This window comes from Diaphorina citri, unplaced genomic scaffold (assembly GCF_000475195.1).
Source record: "Diaphorina citri unplaced genomic scaffold, Diaci psyllid genome assembly version 1.1 scaffold474, whole genome shotgun sequence".
Lineage (NCBI taxonomy): Eukaryota > Metazoa > Arthropoda > Insecta > Hemiptera > Psyllidae > Diaphorina > Diaphorina citri.
In genome coordinates, this window is record NW_007377909.1 from 148941 (window position 1) to 169649 (window position 20709).

A 20709-nucleotide genomic window follows, 5' to 3' on the forward strand; every position below is an offset into this window, starting at 1 on the left:
GGTGAGTTTAGAATAGAAATGTTGTTGGTGTTGGTGTTAATGTTGGTGTTGCAGGTGAGTTTAGAATAGAAATGTTGTTGGTGTTGCTGTTAATGTTGGTGTTGCAGGTGAGTTTAGAATAGAAATGTTGTTGGTGTTAATGTTGATGTTGTTGGTGTTGCAACTTTAGCTTTTGCCGAGTAATGATGGCAGATTAAAGAGAATAAATTGCAAAAGAAATAACTAATACTCTTCACTGGCTTGGTAGGGTTTTTTATTTAATTGTAGAAAACAGACATGTTTTGCCCGCTGGGCATCGTCAATGAACCGACGCCCTCCTGTTTACCAGGCGAGCGCCCTGACCACTACACCACCGAGGTTGGTTTTTGTTCTTTTGTTACAAGTAATCTTCATTTTGTCTCCAGTAATCTTGAACAGTTTTCCAAGTATTTTCGAATCTGATTTCCTCTTGGAGGGTTTCAGCAGTCATTATATATATTATTTTATTTTAAAAAAATATATATAGGTATATAATGACTGCTGAAAAAAATAAATATATATAATGATATATATAATAAGTTCTGTGGATCAACTTGATAAGGAGAACCAAAAGGCAGATGTATTGTGTAGAACTTCAAAGAATCTTTGAAAGATACTGATTTCCCGTTGTATTTCAGTACGAGTTTGGCGATATTCGGTCAGCTGCCCACCAGTCGTAGGAGGCCAAGAAGGCAGTACTCTCTGCCTGCAGATCGTAGGGAGATCTACCTAAGAAACCTCTGGGTTCGACCTTCTACCTCACAATATCGACTGTCCTCACCTTCCTTCTATAGGTAAGTTGTCATGATTTTTTTTCTTAACCCTTTCACCCCTAAAGGGACAATACGTCCCACAGAAACATGATTTTTAAAATGGGATATATCATCCCAGACCTATTGAAAAATTTTTTTCTCTTCAGATCAAACACGAGTGTCCACTATGCAAGCAAACATTCCGAGTCATCATGCACACCATACGGGCTCTCGATGACTACGAAGAGTACCGTTTGCCTCCTCTTGTACCAGCCGAGAGCTCGTCATCGGGGTTGAGACATAACTCGAGTGTCGACGTCATAGGAGAAGAAGGCTTTCCGTATCAAATTATAAACAGTAGTAATGCCAACCTGAGATTCAATTTGACCATGGTGGGAGCACCCGATAGGTGAGTTTAGAATAGAAATGTTGTTGGTGTTGGTGTTTGTTGAGTTGGAGTTCTAATGTAGTAAGAAAAGATCACTTTGAAAATAGAACATTGGAACGAATTTATTTTGTGTAGACTCACCAGAGTGAAAATCAAGACTGAGGATTGAATCAATTCACTCTAGCCAATATTGGATATTGGAAAACCGAAATACACTGGTTCGAAACCACCATCATACACAACATTCCCTTCGTCAGGATAAGCAGCCTTCACATCTCAAAGCTCTAACTTATGTGTTTTTGCTACTCCATTTGGCAGATACAGATATCTGCGTTTACCTTTTGGTCTCAATGTGTCCAGTGAAGTCTATTGGAGGTACTTCAATAAATAGCTCACTACCTATCTCTTACACCGCTCTTCCTATGTATCCTTTGTCCTCTGTTGTTCGGCCTTCGACCTCCGCGGGAGTGAATACACTAACGTCACCAAGTCAACTAACACGGGTAAAAAATCCAAAACAAAAACGTGTAGGAAAGCTAAAGAGACAACTGATTCAAGTCCTGAAACGTCCATTAAAACTAAAAAGTCTGACAGGTCGAGTTCTGAAAAGTCTAGGAAAACTAAAAAGTCTACCATTAGCGAACGTTCAACTCAAAAGTCAAAGCGTTCACAGTCAAGCGATAGCGATACCGAAACACTAGGTTCTATTGGAGGTGCTTCAATAAATAGCTCACTACCTATCTCTTACACCGCTCTTCCTATGTATCCTTTGTCCTCTGTTGTTCGGCCTTCGACATCCGCGGGTAATCGAGAGGCCGAGTGGCCTCTTGAGGTATCCGACTCAGATAGTTCAATAGAGTCGACTCGACCTGGCCGAAGTAAAACAAGACGGGAAAAATCCAGTCAGAACGAACTGTCAAGTCCGGCTGGTCGATCGAAAAAATCTCGGGGTACTGAAAAGGGTTGTAAAAAGTCGACTAAAAAAATCAATACTAACAAAGAAAAGTCCAGTAGGTCAACTAGTCATGAAAGATCAAGTACGGCCAGATCAACTAAAAAGTCCAAGGAGTACTGAAAAGAGTTGTAAAAAGTCAACTAAAAAAATCAATACTAACAAAGAAAAGTCCAGTAGGTCAACTAGTCATGAAAGATCAAGTACGGCCAGATCAACTAAAAAGTCCAGGGCAAACAGCCCCAAAGGATGGGTTAAGCTTATACGAATCTATGAATCTCAAATCAAATCTCAAATTCTTTTTTTGGTAAAACAGAGCTTTTTCACAACTTTAGTGGATATCACAACATTATCAAGTGCCTCTTTTGCAATCATTTTCCATATTTCAATAATCTTTTTATAACCTACCTCGGTGGTGTATAACCTACCTCGGTGGTGTAGTGGTCAAGGCGCTCGCCTGGTAAACAGGAGGGCGTGGGTTCAATCCCAGCCGAGGTATGGAATACCTACCTCGGTGGTGTAGTGGTCAAGGCGCTCGCCTGGTAAACAGGAGGGCGTGGGTTCAATCCCAGCCGAGGTATGGAATACCTACCTCGGTGGTGTAGTGGTCAAGGCGCTACCTACCTCGGTGGTGTAGTGGTCAAGGCGCTACCTACCTCGGTGGTGTAGTGGTCAAGGCGCTACCTACCTCGGTGGTGTAGTGGTCAAGGCGCTCGGCAGTTGTATAATGACTATATTTCCGCTTTTGACCTCGTAGTGCGTATTGCATAAGTTCGACGGCAGTTTTATGATGACTATATTTCCGGCTTTTGACCTCGTAATGCGTATTGCATAAGTTTCACGGCAGTTTTATAATGACTATATTTCCGCTTTTGACCTCGTAATGCGTATTGCATAAGTTTCAGGGCAGTTTTATGATGTCTAGATTTCTAATATTAAACTCGTAATGCGTATTGCATAAGTTTCACGGCATATTCAACGGATTGCAAGTGTTTGCCGATTGTTCGTGCAGCGCTGGAAACGTTTCCTTCGTCCGGTTTCGGTTCAATCGGTTTATTCTTCCTTGGTAGATCATCGTTTGCGTTTGGTTTTCCTTCAATGGTCATTTCATCATGGTGACTTGTCAATTGGTTTATAATTCGGGACACATTTGATATTTCGTTCCGAGAGTGTTCATGTAGGTTGCTTGTAGATGGCTTGGCGTCCATCGCTTCCACACTCGCGTGCTCTTGGAAAATAGACTCGGTTGGGTCGATATTGATATCTTTCAGGTCGTCTTCCAGTTTGGTATTTCCTATATTGATATCACTAATGTCGGCAGTCATTTTGGTATTTCCTATATTGATATCACTAATGTCGTCAGTCATTTTGGTATTTCTTATATTGCTAATGTCTGTTTCGACAGTTTTGGCATCCATGACAATATTGTGAACACTGACTTTGTTGTCTTTTCCGTCAATGTCGCATTTGTTGTTGACTTCGTTGGTATTGTGAACATCTACCTCACTTTTACTTTCCCCCAAATTGCTAATGTCGATAGTTTTTCTATTTTCAACATCCTGAAACCTGTCTTCGCCAAGCAGTTTGTTAAGTCGTTCCCGTTGGTATTGTTTTAACATGCCTCCATGTTTGGTCCTTTCTTCTTGAACGTTTAGACCTTCATTTGGAGTTCCATTGGCTTCTTGACTTTTTTGATGAAGCCTTTCATTTTGGACTCCTCTAGTACAAGCTTCCCCTTGGCTTTCTCCAAGTTGTTCTTGATTTTGTCTCTCGACTTGTTTTTCTCTGCATCCATGAGTATTTTCTCGACTACATCCAGGATTACTTTCCCTACATCCAAGATTATTTTCTCGATTACTTTCTATACATCCAATATTATTTTCGCGATTACTTTCTCTACATCCATGCCCATCTCTTTGTCGCTGTTGTCGTCGACGCTTTTGTTTTCCATGCTCGCGCATACACTCAACGGTGTCTTTAATGTCGTTCGCGAGGGTTTCAATGGTGCTCAGGATTTCCAGCGTTTCTGGCGAGCCCACCTCGATGATTTCATCGTCATCGGAGTACGCATTTGCTGAACCGCTGGATTGGTTTGAACCGCTGGGGTAAACGTTCGAAGCGTTGGTTTCTCTTAGGGCCAATCGGTTTGTCCTGCTGGAAATGTTCGAAATGTCCGTACATTTGGTCGAGGTCGATTGGTTTGTCTCGGAATCGTTTGTCGAGGGAGATTGACTTGTCGAACTGGCCTGGTTTGTCGTCTTAGTAGACACGTTTGTCGACGCACATCGAGTCGAGCTGACCAACTGGTTTGTCTCGGACAGGTTTGTCGATTGGTTCGACGGCTGTATGAGGATGGCCGAGTTTCTCACGAGTAGACTCATCGTGTTAGCAATTGCTCGGGACGACGCGCGCACCACTCGATCAATTTCTCCCACCACATCTACTTCATCTTCATTGATATCATGGACAATTTGGTCTACCGGACTGACATCCTTTGAGGCTACAACACGGTTCAGTGCATGCTGTACGTTAGAGGCATCATCATAGGTTGTATTAGAAATGGTTCTAGGGGTGTTAAAAGAGCTACCACCAATGCTTCCACTGGTACCAAACGCATCGTCAATGCTTCCAATTGGGTTTTGCTGGTTATTGCTATTTGGATCGCCTTCATCACGAGTTTGCTGACAAGCCCTAACATCGCTGCCTTCGTTAGAGGTACTATTAATGCTTCTTCCTGAAGTTTCCTGGTTGCTGTCACCGTGACTATTTTCCCTGTAAAAAGTCCAAATCTGAATCTAGCCATAAGTCTAAACCTGACAAATCCACTAAAAGGAAAAGCTGTGAAAGGCGTGGTAGTGGTGAGAGGAGTAGTGAATACACTAACTTCACCAAGTCAGCTAACACGGGTAAAAAATCCAATACAGAAATGTGTAGGAAAGCTAAAGAGACAACTGATTCAAGTCCTGAAACGTCCATTAAAACTAAAAATTCCGACAGGTCGAGTTCTAGGAAAACTAAAAAGTCAAGTTCTGAAACATCTAGGAAAACTAAAAAGTCTACCATTAGCGAACGTTCAACTCAAAAGTCAAAGCGTTCACAGTCAAGCGATAGCGATACCGAAACACCTTCGTCGCAAAGGCCGACTCGTCTGTGTAAAAACCAGCGGCCGAATTTTATCGCGTCTGACAGTGATGACACAAGCGTGTCTGAGTCGGAACACTATGCATCAAATGTTCGTCACTCGGGCCCGAATTCAAACGAACAGAGTTCGGGTGTATTCGGCGCGCGAAGCGGGACCTCACGAAAGGATGCTCAGTACTCCCGCGATTCTAGTCCGAATTCAAACGAAGCGCGATCGGTGAAACTCGGTACAAGGCCGACCGCTAAGGGGCGTTTGTCAATCTCGAGTGAATCGGATAGTGATTTCGGGGAGGAGCTGAGTGCACCCCACAGGGAAAGTCGAAAATCGGAAAATGAAGTCAGAGAAGATTCGGGTACAAGATCAAGTGGGGACATTCGACAGGATAGCTGTGATTTGGGTCCAAAATCGTCCAAAAGGGACACGGAAACCCGGGCCAAAGGGGGACACCTTGCAATCCGAAGCGTCCATTCAAAAGGCCGAAAAACGTCAAGTAAGAACAAAAGGCTGGAGGATACGAAAGAAAACTCCTCGTACGGAAATTCCAAGGGTGGGAGGAAAAGCGGTCGGGAAAACCCCGAGTCGAGCCGAGTCCGGCCGAAGAAGACCAAAAAGAGGAAGAAGAAATCGCTCCGAAGCGCCAAAAAACGGAAGTACGTTTCGGACACTAGCTCCGAGGAAACAGACGAGGAAAGCGAAAACGATGACTTTTCCCATACTGATTCGTTTGAAGAGGATAACGATGATGAAAACGGGGGTAGTACGTTGGGAGGGACAAGTACCGGCGGACGCAATGGGAAAGTAAGTGAGGAGAGAAGACGGGAAAGGGGAACTGGTGGTGGGAGACCACTCAAGTCAGTCAATAGAGGACAGCAGCAGTGTGAGGAAACTGACAGATCTGAAGAGGCTGTGAATGAAAGAGCTAATACCTCCAAAGCTGTTAGTGAAAAAAGTGATAGATCCAAAGAGGCTGTGAATGAAAGAGCTAATACCTCCAAAGCTGTTAGTGAAAGAGCTACTACCTCCAAAGCTGTTAGTGAAAAAGGTGATAGATCCAAAGAAGCTTTTAATGAAAGAGCTGATACCTATGAAGCTGCTACCTCCAAAGCTGTTAGTGAAAGAGCTACTACCTCAAAAACTGTTAGTGAAAAAGCATATAGCAAAGGGCCTGATGGTGTCAAAGAAACTGTTAATAAAAGAGAAAATTATAATAAAAGGTCTGATGGTTTCAAAGAAACTGTTAATAAAAGAGGGAATTCTGTTGAAAATGGTGCCCGTAATGAAAGGGTTGTTGAAACGGCTGATTGTACTCTAGAATCTATTGAAGGTAGCTCTAATTCTAGCTCAAGTTCCATTGAAGATGGAGATTTTCAAGGAGTGAGAGCCAGTTGTGATCCCAGCGATAGTGAAGATAGTTCAGAACAAGCTTTAGATCGAGCCAAATATTGCAGAGTTGTTATAGAAAACCTTGCCAGTACTCTTAAGAATAGGGAAACCTCCATTGGAAGTGCTGCTGTGAGAGAGAATTGTGAAGTTCCGAGTGATGACAGTTTAGAACAAGCAGAAGCTTTAGATCGAGCCAAATATTGCAGAGTTGTTATCGAGGATCTGGCCAATACCATTAGAAATGGATCTGGTCTAGGAGATAATCAAACTGTGACTGCGCCACTAAGAGAAACCCAATCACCGAGTGAACCATTCCAAACATTCGCGTCGGCACTGAGAAGAGTTAAAGACGAAGTAAATCCAAGCGATGCTTCGCCACTGAATGATGTTAACGTCAAACACGAAATGAGTCCGACAGAAGGTGAGTTCCAAGCGGAAACGAATATCAATGAAATAGCTAATCCCGGAAGCAATGAGATAGCGGACGAATTGGCAATGAACATCCCGAAGATAGACGAGAAAGTTGACCTCAAGCGAGAAAACGCGTCCGAAGAAGAGAAACGAGGAAAGGACAATGCTAAGAAGCGCTCTGGAAGCGACCACGAAGCTATAGAGAACGATGGAACCGACCGCAGAAGAAAGCGAAAGGAAAGAAAGCAAATCGAAAAGGACCAAGATGGAAAGCGCCATCGAAAGGATCACAGAGAGAAGCGAAACGTTCAAAGGATATTGGGGAACTGCTCGCAGGATAGGATATATCGGGGAAACAACGACCGAGGCGAAGAAAATTTTGAAGAGGGTCACTCCAGAAAAGACCACCAAAACAGAAACTGTCGTGGAAACGATCACCGAAAAGGAGACTATCTTGAAAATGACCAGACGGAAAATCAACCAAAACGGGAACAGAAGCGTCACGGAAGAAAACGTTTGGAAAATCGTTCAAAATCACCAAGCGAAGCATCGTCGGATGAATTCGCTTCAAACGAATCGGATGAATTCGATTTGCCCCAACGTTTCATGCACGGAAGCGATTCACGGTCCAAACCCGAATCAACCACTGCTAGCGCAGTCGAAACATCCACATATAAGGAATTAAAATCATCTAAATATGACAAAACCGCTTCGGGATATGTTGAAACCTCGGGGTATAACGAACCCAAATCCTCCAGACATGAAGCCTCCAGATATGACGAACCCAAATCCTCCAGACACGAAGAAACCTCTGGGTATAACGAATCCAAATCCTCCAGATATAACGAACCCGAATCCTCAAGACACGAAGAAACCTCTGGGTATAACGAACCCAAATCCTCCAGATATAACGAACCCAAATACTCAAGTCACGAAGAAACCTCTGGGCATAACGAACCCAAATCCTCCAGATATAACGAACCCGAATCCTCCAGACACAAAACCTCCTCCAGATTCAGCGTTGACAATGAGCGGCCCACGTGTTCGAAATATTTGATCGCGGACTCAGAACGGGCGCTGCCTGGGATTGCATCTTTCTTTTGTGCGGAAAGCCCCGAGGTAGATTTGACGGAAACCCCCGAGATAGAAACGCCCGATGTAGATTTGACGGGAACGCCCGAAGTCGATACGACTGCGGAGCAGCTGTCAAAGAAGGACACAGTCCAGAGAAGTGAAAATGGGGAGTATATGCTGGCCATGTTAATCCATCCATTGGACCTGTCAAAATATAATTTGTCATAAATGGCCAATTCAAATTTGATTGGTGCTATTTTTATTTTCGCCGAGAACAGAAATTTCCTATGACACTCTTGCTCATTCTAAGGAAATTCTCCAAACATGTTACAGGGTATTGAGGAATCTTGCCTAAAAATGAGTGCAAATGAAAAATTTCGTACAACAGGCCTATAGGAAAAAAATTGACCCAGGAAATAATTGAGATATCCAATGACCATACGCCTACAGGAAAAAAGTAACCCAGGAAAAGGAGAAGGAATTTATGAACTCTAGAAGGAAGAAGGAAGTTGCGAACTGCAGAGAATATAACGTACGGAAATAGATTTTCCTCTCCTATAAAGAAAAATAATAAATATTAATTTTGTCCAGGCCAAATATTTAACTTGGAAATGGTGAACGGCCTCTGCCTTTGGCTAAGACAAAATGGTTGATAAAATAAATGTTGTCCATTCGTTAGTAAATAATAACTTTCCTCGAAGTAGAAGGAGAAACCCGTATGAAATAGCAGTTTATGTGGACTTTTCTTAGGCCTATAGCTTAGGCACTGCCTCCAATTCAATATCAAGTATCACTATCTCAAAATTCTAGCATATTTACCAAATTATGTACAGTAATTCTAAAGAAATAGCAAAGAAATTTTGTAGCTAAAACCAAATGTCAGCCCAAAGCAATCACCCTAGTTAGGGCTGATCGAGAGGCTGACGAAAAACGCCGATCCCGTCTGTACACCGGAAGAGGCGAAGAAAAAGAAGAAGATTGCACGAAAGAAAATTGTTTACAAAGGTCAGACAATGAAAATGTTTTTTTTTTTTTTTTTTTTTTTTGCTTATTTATTTGTTAAAAAACAATATTGAAAAGCATTTGAATTTCTTAGCTTATTTGAAATAACAAAAAATAATTTAAAAAAAAATAATAATTAAAATAACTCTCACCCTCTCTCCCTCCTCCTTCTTCGTCGCCAGTAGACAACTCAACGATTTCCACGGGGGGAGGGGAAATACATATGACGTCATCCGAATCATTCCCCTCTTCTCCTGTCTGATTGGTCGAGACGGATCCAGCGTTGCCAGACGTGGCGGCGGACCGAGTGCGGTGTTGCCGCACGGACACGAACCAATCCTGGGATAAACATGATGATGAGATAAAAGAATAGAATTAAATATGAATAGAATAGAATATTAACAAAGTAGAATTTGAATAGAATACTCGATTAAAGTAGAATAGAATAGAATAGAATAGAATATACCTTGTTTATCCTGCCCAAATAGGACTGAAAAGTCCCTTTACCCCAGCAGTCTAAACAAGGTCTCGTATATTTGATGGGTTAAAGAATAATACATACAAGTAACAGTTCAGTAAAAAGACCTTGCTTAACTAGAAAAAAAAGGTCTCGTAGTTTATTTGTACTACTAGAACTAGAAAGAAAAAAAAAAAAACTAGAAAAAAAAAAGTAGCTACTCAATTGTCCCAAAGACGCTGAGTGCACCCCGAACTAAAAGCACACAGAGCCGAAAAAGAGAGTCGTAGAAGCTAAGCAACCTCTGTGGCCGAGTGGGTATCACACTAGGCTTGCACGCAGGAGGTCCGGGTTCGATTCCCGGCGGGGCCGAGGTTTTTTTTGGCTCTGTGTTTGGAGTTCGGGGTGCGCTCAGCCTCGTGAGGACGAGTGAGTGGCTACTTGATTTGAGTAGCGACCAGTGGCGGCATTACCAGTGTAAAAATCTAAGATAATAGATAGATAATAGTGCTTATTTATACTGCTCGCATAGGACTGTAAAGTCCCTTTACTCCAGCAGTAGGCTACTACTACTATTATTGTGGTCATATTCTCAAATTATATTGAGGATAAAATTCCATACCTCGGCTGGGATTGAACCCACGCCCTCCTGTTTGAAAAATTTCCGTTTTCAGTGTTTTTCAAATGTTTCTTTTGTGATCTAAGACGTCATTGAAATTCACTCGGCTAACTTGTCTGGTTTTGTCTCCAGATCGATTTTTGTTCATTAGTCCTAGGAGGACATAAAACTTTGTAGACTCCTCATTTATAGCCCAAATGATAATGCCTGATCAGGAAAATTGAAAGGTTCTTCCTAAAATAAGTCTGGGTGAAAGGGTTAAAAGATGAATGTTCCACCGCCGTTTGCAACAATAACAACATCAACAACATCACCACCACCATTTACTCTCAACCTCTGTTCCAGAAACAACGAGGCGCTCACACATCGGCTCGAATTGTGGCTCACGCGCGAGGTTCGAACCCTGGTCTCTCTACCCGTAACGCCAGACAGACGACCGTCACTGCCGGGCGTCAGCAGGGTGAGAGGAGACAATGAAGATGTAGAAGAATTCTATGTGACGTATATTGTGGGCAGATTCATGCAACATATACTACAATTCCCTGTAAGTAAGATGTAGACCCCAAAAAATACCACTTCGTGGCATAAAAAAAAGCCCCGCCAAATCGTTCCTCCAAAAGAAATTAAGTGACAAAAACAACCAAACAAACTAATAAAACAACCAACCAAACAAAGCAAAACTGGCATCCCTTCCCAAAAAATGATTAGGAATCAATTTCGTGCCCCACCTTTCATTCACTTCACAATTTGTGTACCTTTCTTTCCCCTCATTGCACTCCTCTTTCCTCTAATCTCACTTCTGCTTTACTGCATTGGCAGCGTGCAATGCTTTAAGATTTTTTTTTTTTTTTTTTAAATCTTACTTTATTCATTTTTATTTCTTACAAAACTCAGTCGACAAATGTAATATTGTAAGTTATATACCACTATCTAAGAAACAATCTATGTATCGATGGCGTTATATTTTATACCTCTTTACATTTCAGATTCGGCATCCGCAAATGATAGGTCTGGCTAAGTTATACTTCGGCACACACGGGCATCATTTCATTCACGAATTCTACGCCTTTGCCACCTCCATGTATGATATGATAGGGTAAGTACCTCGCGAGTTATACACGTTGTAAAACACGGCCGCGCCGCGGGCGAACTTTATCCTCGACAGATAAGGCTTTTCAATTAGATGTTGTTGTAGCAGTGACAGCAGATCAGTTAACATCTCCAACAGGTTCCAGGGTTGGAATGATTCTATTCTATTCATATTCTATTCTATTCTATTCTATTCTATTCATATTCAAATTCTATTCTATTCTATACATGTTCTATTCTATTCATATTCATATTCATATTCAAATTCTATACATATTCTATTCTATTTATATTCTATTCTATTCTATTCTATTCATATTCTATTCTATTCTATTCATATTCAAATTCTATTCTACTCTATTCATATCATATTCACATTCTATTCTAATCTATTCTATCCATATCATATTCACATTCTATTCTAATCTATTCTATTCTATCCATATCATAGCAATTGACAAGTCACCATGATGAAATGACCATTGAAGGAAAACCAAACACAAACGATGATCTACCAAGGAAGAATAAACTGATTGAACCGAAACCGGACGAAGGAAACGTTTCCAGCGCTGCACGAACAATCGGCAAACACTTGCAATCCGTTGAATGCGCGAGAATACCGTTTCTCACCGTTGAAGACGAAGATGTTGTGTTAGTCACGCAACGTAACACTGACCTGGATGTTGTTGATGTCGATGGAAGCGATGATGAACCAATCATTTGTCTGGAAAGCCACGGGAGCCAAGCTACCAAACCGACGGGATTGGACAGTTTAACGTATGGAAGAGCCAACCAAAGACATAGTATGTTCAGTAAGCGGCGATATCTTAAACCAGGCCCGGACAGGCTCCAAACGGTCTCCGGCCCTGAGAATGATGACGTCATTTGTGTTGAGGATGACGTCATCAGTGTGACAGATTCTCAGCCAATGAGCGACATCGATGTGGTCAACACGAGTCCGGAGGCCTTGCGGGAAATAGAGGCTAAAGAGGCAAACCGCCTTGATGACTCACAGAGCATTCAAAGCACAAGCGCGAGTAAGAGTTATATCCGAAAGGTACTCAAGTGGAACCGGTTTTGGAGCGAGCATAAAGGAAGCTTGGGCCATGTTCAGCCAGAGGGCGTGACCTCGGCAAGTGATGACCAAATGGTGACCTATAGAGCGGACAATCGGGGGGAAAGCTTCAGCGGAGAGAGACACGCGGGCTTTACCGGTGAAGGCTCGCTGTCGGCCGTGCAAATCTCTCCGAGTGGGTTTGACGAAACAGCGGGCGGAGGGCGAACCGACCGCCGGCCGTTTGAAGAGTCTTGCAGCCCGTCCTCATGGCCTGGCTCCGGGACTGCCCTTACTTCCCCCGTTAACTATACGATATACGAGAACCACACGAAGCAAGTGGTAGCCACCCGGCTGGTTTGTGACGGCGAAGGAAGAGATTCGGCAGAAAGAGGGAGCGGGCGTATCATGGAGATCATTTATCCATATCATATTCACATTCTATTCTATTCTAGATATGATCGTGAGGCCCAGTACGTAGCGTCGGATATGGTAGATCTGACTAGCCCCGCCCCTTCTACTTCGAGACGGACCCGAACCTCCCCGACTGAACCCGAAGAAGATCACGTCGTCCTTGACCTGGTGAGTACGCCGGAGGTCCCCGGTTCGATTCCCGGACGGAAGTTTTTTCGGCTCACAAGACACACGAAAAGTCCACTCAGAAGCTTACGTGTACAGTCCACTTCAACTGGGAAGTCCGATGACCTTTGGGTGCGCACTCGTCAAAAAATAGCTCGTTGATTAACAAGTAAGCATGTGAATAGTTGATCCCATGGGATTTTTCACGCCGAATCGAATGGTGAAACTTTTAGAACTGTCCGACTTACAGTTGAGAAGTTGCGGTTCCCCTCCATGCGCTTCCATCGGACTTCCCAGTTGACGTGGACTGTACATTTTTAATAAAATTGAAGCCGAACAAATGCTGCAAAGGTGTTGGACCTCGATGGAACTGATCATCGTCCAACCTTCTATACTCTGCATCAGTTCTCGGAGATGACCCTGAAGCTGAAGTATTTGGAAAATAAAGCGTTTTTGCATTTTTACTGTACTGTCCCTCAATTTCAGCGTGGGCAACAATTGAACCCTGTATGACCTTTTATATTCAGCAGGTAACTTTTTGCGCGTTACCATGGAAACATTATCGCGTGAGCCCACGGATGATACGTACGGAGAGCTAGGATCCTATTACACGCCCATGGACAATCGGTATCTCCAATACTATCATGGGTATAAAGACTATAAGAAGCGGAGCTCCCTGTACCGCGAAGAGGAAGAGACAAGACAGCACAGCGCTCACTCGGAAAACGAAAGAGAATTGCCGTCCCGTGATGAAAAATACGTCAAGTGTGAAGTCAAGTCGTCATCGGACGTCAATGTCGATGAAGACAGTCGCGGTTACCATGACGACGGTTGCGTGGTTGTCAAGAAGAAAAGAAAACGTCGCGACCGATCTAGTTCAGATGAAACGAATGCGTCAACGGATTCATCTGTGTCTCCGCTGAAAAAACGTAAACGAGATTCTTCGCGGAAGAAACGTAAACATTCTCGGAAACACTCGCGTCGTCATGGCAACGAAACGCGTCATCGGAAGAAAAGTAAACATTCGCGTTACCATGGTGACAAGGTTTGCGTCAAACGGTCCAAGTCGCCCGCCCATTCGTCCAGATCCGTGTCCATTTGTAGCAGCCAATCAAAAGCGTGCAGTTCGAAAAGTTCGACTGTCTCTAGCCAATCAAAGAGCTCAAATCTTTCTAGCCAATCAAAGAGCTCTGATCGATCTAGCAAATCAAAGAGCTCAAATCTTTCTAGCCAATCCAAAGGGCGTAGCCCGAAATGTTCGACCGTCTCTAGCCAATCAAAGAGCTCTGAGCGATCCAGCCAATCAAAACCGTGCAAACGACTAAAACTTTGTGACTCGGACGTAAAAAGAAAATCGCATCGAGAGAAGCGATTCAAGTTTCAAAGCGATGCAGAAAGCAACTCGGATCGAAAACCGCCACGCGCTTCGAGCACAGAATGCGACTACCGCGATGCAAAGACCGACTCGTCAAGAAAGCGATCGAAGAAACACCGTCACAAGCAAAAACGGAGCTGCTCGCCAAATCACCGGTCGAAACGGTGTTCGTCTTCTGTATCTGAGAACGATTCGAGCGGGTTTAGATAGGGGTATGAGCACATTAGATATTTAATTCTATTCTTTTATCTCATCATCGTGTTAATCCCAGGATTGGTTTGTGTCCGTGCGGCAACACCGCACTCGGTCCGCCGCCACGTCTGGCAACGCTGGATCCGTCTCGACCAATCAGACAGGAGAAGAGGGGAATGATTCGGATGACGTCATATGTATTTCCCCTCCCCCTGTGGAAATCGTTGAGTTGTCTACTGGCGACGAAGAAGGAGGGAGAGAGGGTGAGAGTTATTTTATTATTATTTTTTGTTATTTCAAATAAGCTAACAAATTCAAATGCTTTTCAATATTGTTTTTTAACAAATGATATCCACCCAAACTGTTTACAATACTGCCGTCGCCCATCAACTGTGTCTTGCTTATGTATTCGTAGGTTGGTTTGTGAATTCTATATTCTATTCTATTCTATTCGTTCCAGGTCCGTCCACGTCTCGCGATAACTCCTCGGGTCAGTACGTACGGTCGCTACCCGCTTCCCCTCGGGTTCTGTCGGATAACTCCGCCTCGCCTCGGGTTCTGTCGGATAACTCCGACTCTGACTATCGGCCGCCAGCGGTTCCCAGCCCTAGTCGCCGACCCACGGCCCGGCTCCCTAAACGAAGACGGAAACCCGCGCCCACCCGAGATGACATCACTGGTCCCAGTAACAATACACCCGGGCCCACCCGAGATGACAATAGGCGCGAGCACATCACTAGTCCCAGTAACAATACACGCGGGTACACCAGCGATCCGAGTGATGACGAAGACTATCACCCGGCCAGTGAGTTGCGTCGCCGATGGCCGGCAGGCTCGCGCGCCCGTCGCGGTTCCGGTCAACGGGCCAGCGGGAAAGATTCCGGTCAACGGGCGAGAGCATCTCAACGCCGCCGATCTGTGATCCTGGTGAGTGACTCGGAAAGTGGCGGGGAGGACGCGTCGCTCCGCGCGAGACTGGACAGTCGTTTGGCGAAGCGAAGGCTCGCGAGGCAGGCGGGCGAAGGCGTTGGCGGGAGCGAGAGTGAGGGTCCCGTTACCAACGAAATCCCTGGACCTTCGTCATTCGAAGATTCTTCAAATATGTCGTCCCGAGTAGGTGATATGGGAGATTCTGCAACCAGAGTAGGTGCCATGTTAGGTTCTTCAAATCGGTTATCGAGAGCTATTGGAGGAGGGTATGAGCGGGTTTAGAGAAGGGTCTGAGCGGGTTTTGAGAAGGGTCTGAGCGGGTTTTGAGAAGGGTCTGAGCGGGTTTTGAGAAGGGTCTGAGCGGGTTTAGAGAACGCTCTGAGCGGCTTTTGAGAAGGGTCTGAGTGGGTTTAGAGAACGCTCTGAGCGGCTTTTGAGAAGGGTCTGAGTGGGTTTAGAGAAGGGTCTAAGCGGGTTTAGAGAACGGTTTGAGCGGGTTTAGAGAACGGTCTGAGTGAGTTTAGAGAACGGTATGAGTGGGTTTAGACTTAGAGAACGCTCTGAGCGGGTTTTGAGAAGGGTCTGAGTGGGTTTAGAGAAGGGTCTGAGTGGGTTTAGAGAACGCTCTGAGCGGAGCTTGGAGGAACGGGTTCAGAAATGTCCCAAAGAAGAATAATGACATTCCTGACACAAATACAATTTTTCCCTTTTGAACCCTAATCGTAAAATATTTATTAAGGAATTTCAATTGTGTTGAGCATAAATGCTTGTCACAAATGTCGTTCCTTGCTTAATGCACTACGCTAAACTTTATGACTTGACCAGGACTCGAACCACCAACCTCCAGATCCGAAGTCCACGGCACTAACCACTACACCACTGCTGGCCATGCAGATGACCGAAGGCCAGTGGCTTGAAACTTCGATGAAGGAAAGGGGTCAGTGGCCTTCTGGTGGTAGAGCATCTAGGCCATTGACGAGAGAAGGCCGATGGCCGCAGGAGGACGGGACTTCGATAAATGAAAGAGACCAGCGGCCGTTGAGCATAGAGGAAATAATCAACGTGGAGGCTTTGGACGATGAAATGGTGTGGAAGGGCGGCCGGCGAAAGGCCGAACAGTCTGGGAACCGTGAAACCCTAGGCGACGGAGTTGACGGTGGCGCCAAGCAAGGAACTTCGGTCGAAAACGGCGCAAACGGACTTGAATGTCACGCAAACAGAGTCGAAAGTTGCGCAAACCCGGGACGTTCGAATCCGGTCGAAAACGCCGTCAGCGAAGACGAACCGGACGTCATAATTGTGAACACTCCCGACGTCCATGCGGAAATCCTAGTGCTGTCCTCGGACGATGAAGCCCCAAGACCTCTTGGACTATTCAGTGATCGACAGTCCAGCTATCAACACAAGAAATTTCAAAAAGCTCAAAGGAACAGCAGCGCTAGAACGGACAGGGAAAATAGTCACGGTGACAGCAACCAGGAAACTTCAGGAAGAAGCATTAATAGTACCTCTAACGAAGGCAGCGATGTTAGGGCTTGTCAGCAAGGGGTATGAGCGGGTTTAGAGAAGGGTATGAGCGGGTTTAGAGAAGGGTCCGAGTGGGCTTAGAGAAGGGTCTGAGCGGGTTTAGAGAACGGTATGAGCGGGTTTAGGGAAGGGTCTGAGTGGGTTTAAAGAACGGTATGAGTGGGTTTAGAGAACGCTCTGAGCGGGTTTTGAGAAGGGTCTGAGTGGGTTTAGAGAATGGTCTGAGCGGGTTTAGAGAACGATTTGAGCGGATTTAGAGAACGATTTGAGCGGGTTTAGAGAAGGGTCTGAGTGGTTTTAGAGAATGGTCTGAGCGAGTTTAGAGAACGCTCTGAGCGGAGCTTGGAGGAACGGGTTCAGAAATGTCCCAAAGAAGAATAATGACATTCCCGACACAAATACAATTTTCCCCTTTTGAACCCTAATCGTAAAATATTTATTAAGGAATTTTAATTGTGTTGAGCATAAATGCTTGTCACAAATGTCGTTCCCTGCTTCATGCACTACGCTAAACTTTATGACTTGACCAGGACTCGAACCACCAACCTCCAGATCCGAAGTCCACGGCACTAACCACTACACCACTGAGGTTGGCTATTATATCTATTTCAAGCTACTTACTTACTCCAGGGTCTTCACAGACCGCGAGGGTCCTTGACCTCCCCCACCGGCCTTCTCCATTCTGGTCTGTCCTGGGCGATGGTCTGCCAATCTTGTCGGATTCCAATCGATTTTTTAATAGGTACCTTACACAATCATTACTAATGTCATTATTTCCAAGTAATGATGACGAAAAATCAGAAAATCCGGAATTCCATCATTAGTAATGACATTACTAATGATCATGTAAGGTACCTATAAGAGAGCATTAGCACTTTCACCGCCAGGTGAGGTTATTACCAAGTATCGCCAACAGAGGCCTGTTTGAGACGTTTTTTGTTCTTAATTATTTTTACATAAATACCTTAATTTAATAGATGTTAATTAACCTTAGTTGTAAAAATACCATCTTGAAATAAATATACCTATGATAAAAAAAAAAAAATAATAATAATAATAATAAAAGAAAAAAGACGTTAGTGATACCTTCGAGTATATCACTTTGCACTTATTTTACATTACGACTGTGTTGCTCTGGCCTAGCAGATCGTGGCCTGGGGATGAAACAAGCCAAAAATACCGTTGGCGGTGAAAGTGTTAATGGATTCAATATTTATTTAAAGCTATACTTGATGAATTAAATTATGTTGAAATCACTCTTATCAGATTTTTCAGCTTTATTTGTCTGTAATCAATAGCTCTAAAAAATATAAACAATATTATTATTTATTTCAATTTAAAAATTAAAATTCTTGTTTTATTTCGAAGTTATCTTTAAACTCAACAGCTATTTTTTTTTCTTATACAGGGTGCACGGAGTTTCTACATCAGGACACCCTGTATATGTTGAACAACTTGGATGGAGGGTCACACTGCCCTGAAACTTATGCAATACGCATTACGAGGTCAAGAGCGGAAATATAGTCATTATAAAACTGCCGTGAAACTTATGCAATACGCATTACGAGGTCAAAAGCGAAAATATAGTCATTATAAAACTGCCGTGAAACTTATGCAATACGCATTACGAGATCAAAAGCGGAAATATAGTCATTATAAAACTGCCGTGAAACTTATGCAATACGCACTACGAGGTCAAAAGCGGATATATAGTCATTATAAAACTGCCGTGAAACTTATGCAATACGCATTACGAGTTTAATATTAGAAATCTAGACATAAAACTGCCCTGAAACTTATGCAATACGCACTACGAGGCTTGGCTATTCTGAGACCAAACCTTGCCAAGTCGGGCGGAAATCGAACCCGCGACCTAGCGCTTACGAGGTAGGCGCGGTCCAAGCGTTTTTTAGCTTGGAACTTGGATTTAAGACATTTAAATATTTTTTTCTTTTTATTACAAATTTAAATAAATACAATTTATTGCTTTTTTTATTGAATTTATAAAACAAGATTTTATTTCTTTGAGAAAATTAATTCATAGACATAATAAAATTATTAACAATTATAATTTACAAGAGATTTTTTTCTAATTTCGAGGACCATCTGATCAATAAAGTCACAAGTTCATCCTTTCGGAAACCTAAAAAATCAAGTCATTCTGGTCTATTTCACTAGAAAAATCAGTAATGAAATTCCGGAAAACGAGGTTTGATAGAGTGGACTGTAACTGCTGACTTGCTGAGGTCTTACAAGAACGAACCTTATCCGTTCAGAATAAAATCCCCTCGTCACAAATCACTTTCTCTAAGCGACCGCGGCCCTTAAAATGAACTCTCTCAAAGTTGAAATATATCGGCCCTGGTCTATAAAATAATTGATCTGGTTTTAATTTTTTTACAATCGATAGGCAATTGTTGGCTATCATTTTTTGTCCCTCTCAATAAAATATCAATACCCTCTTAATATCAAATAGCTCTACCTATGATGTCGATGGAAGCGATGATGAACCAATCATTTGTCTGGAAAGCCACGGGAGCCAAGCTACCAAACCGACGGGATTGGACAGTTTAACGTATGGAAGAGCCAACCAAAGACATAGTATGTTCAGTAAGCGGCGATATCTTAAACCAGGCCCGGACAGGCTCCAAACGGTCTCCGGCCCTGAGAATGATGACGTCATTTGTGTTGAGGATGACGTCATCAGTGTGACAGATTCTCAGCCAATGAGCGACATCGATGTGGTCAACACGAGTCCGGAGGCCTTGCGGGAAATAGAGGCTAAAGAGGCAAACCGCCTTGATGACTCACAGAGCATTCAAAGCACAAGCGCGAGTAAGAGTTATATCCGAAAGGTACTCAAGTGGAACCGGTTTTGGAGCGAGCATAAAGGAAGCTTGGGCCATGTTCAGCCAGAGGGCGTGACCTCGGCAAGTGATGACCAAATGGTGACCTATAGAGCGGACAATCGGGGGGAAAGCTTCAGCGGAGAGAGACACGCGGGCTTTACCGGTGAAGGCTCGCTGTCGGCCGTGCAAATCTCTCCGAGTGGGTTTGACGAAACAGCGGGCGGAGGGCGAACCGACCGCCGGCCGTTTGAAGAGTCTTGCAGCCCGTCCTCATGGCCTGGCTCCGGGACTGCCCTTACTTCCCCCGTTAACTATACGATATACGAGAACCACACGAAGCAAGTGGTAGCCACCCGGCTGGTTTGTGACGGCGAAGGAAGAGATTCGGCAGAAAGAGGGAGCGGGCGTATCATGGAGATCACAACGAAAGAAACGTACGACGTTGTGAAGATTGCGCACAAGAAGAAATCGCAGCGTATTCGCACGCATGCGCTCTTGGGAGACGGAATGTCTCACGCGTTGCTAGGCAACCAGACGCGCGCGGTGGTTTCTGAGGAGAACGCGATGAGCCACGCTCCTCGTCAGGACAGTGTTGTCAGAGCTTCGTCGTCGCAAGAACACCACAGTGTTGCCGAGTCACAAGAGAGACACGGGTGCCGATCTCCGGACATACGGCATTCGTGTACCAAAGATCGATACCCCAAGAGTTCCTCTCACGGTCGTAGCTATACTGCGCCTGTTACCATGCCTAGGAGGACATAAAACTTTGTACAGTCCTCATTTATAGCCCAAATAATAATGCCTGATCAGGAAAATTGAAAGATTCTTCCTAAAATAAGTCGGGGTGAAATGGTTAAATGTCTAACCCAGCGATTCTCAGAGGGGGTACGCCAGAGACCCTCCGAAAAATGGTTCT

General features: G+C 44.0%; 3 protein-coding genes across 8 annotated transcripts; all 3 read left to right on the top strand.

The window, feature by feature from the left end:
* The first annotated feature begins 92 nt into the window (after positions 1-92).
* LOC103509212 (dentin sialophosphoprotein-like) lies at positions 93-11298 on the top strand. The gene is made up of 7 exons (XM_026823616.1): positions 93-107; positions 938-1179; positions 1627-2119; positions 2238-2335; positions 4892-8305; positions 10544-10742; positions 11185-11298. Exons 1-7 carry the CDS (start codon positions 93-95, stop codon positions 11296-11298), a joined length of 4575 nt encoding a protein of 1524 aa, XP_026679417.1.
* A 444-nt stretch (positions 11299-11742) lies between these two features.
* Positions 11743-20555, top strand: LOC113467426. Its single transcript, XM_026823617.1, has 2 exons — positions 11743-12668; positions 20124-20555. Exons 1-2 carry the CDS (start codon positions 11763-11765, stop codon positions 20553-20555), a joined length of 1338 nt encoding a protein of 445 aa, XP_026679418.1. The 5' UTR covers positions 11743-11762.
* LOC113467421 (protein FAM133-like) lies at positions 13467-18293 on the top strand. 6 transcript variants are annotated; one of them, XM_026823597.1, is made up of 3 exons: positions 13467-14156; positions 14199-14507; positions 16966-18293. In XM_026823597.1, exons 1-2 carry the CDS (start codon positions 13471-13473, stop codon positions 14503-14505), a joined length of 993 nt encoding a protein of 330 aa, XP_026679398.1. In that variant the 5' UTR covers positions 13467-13470; the 3' UTR covers positions 14506-14507; positions 16966-18293. The 6 variants fall into 6 exon arrangements, with proteins under 6 accessions (XP_026679398.1, XP_026679393.1, XP_026679395.1 ...); XM_026823592.1 differs by having other exon boundaries at positions 13467-14515; positions 16974-18293; XM_026823594.1 differs by having other exon boundaries at positions 13467-14515; positions 17150-18293.
* Positions 20556-20709: the final 154 nt, after the last annotated feature.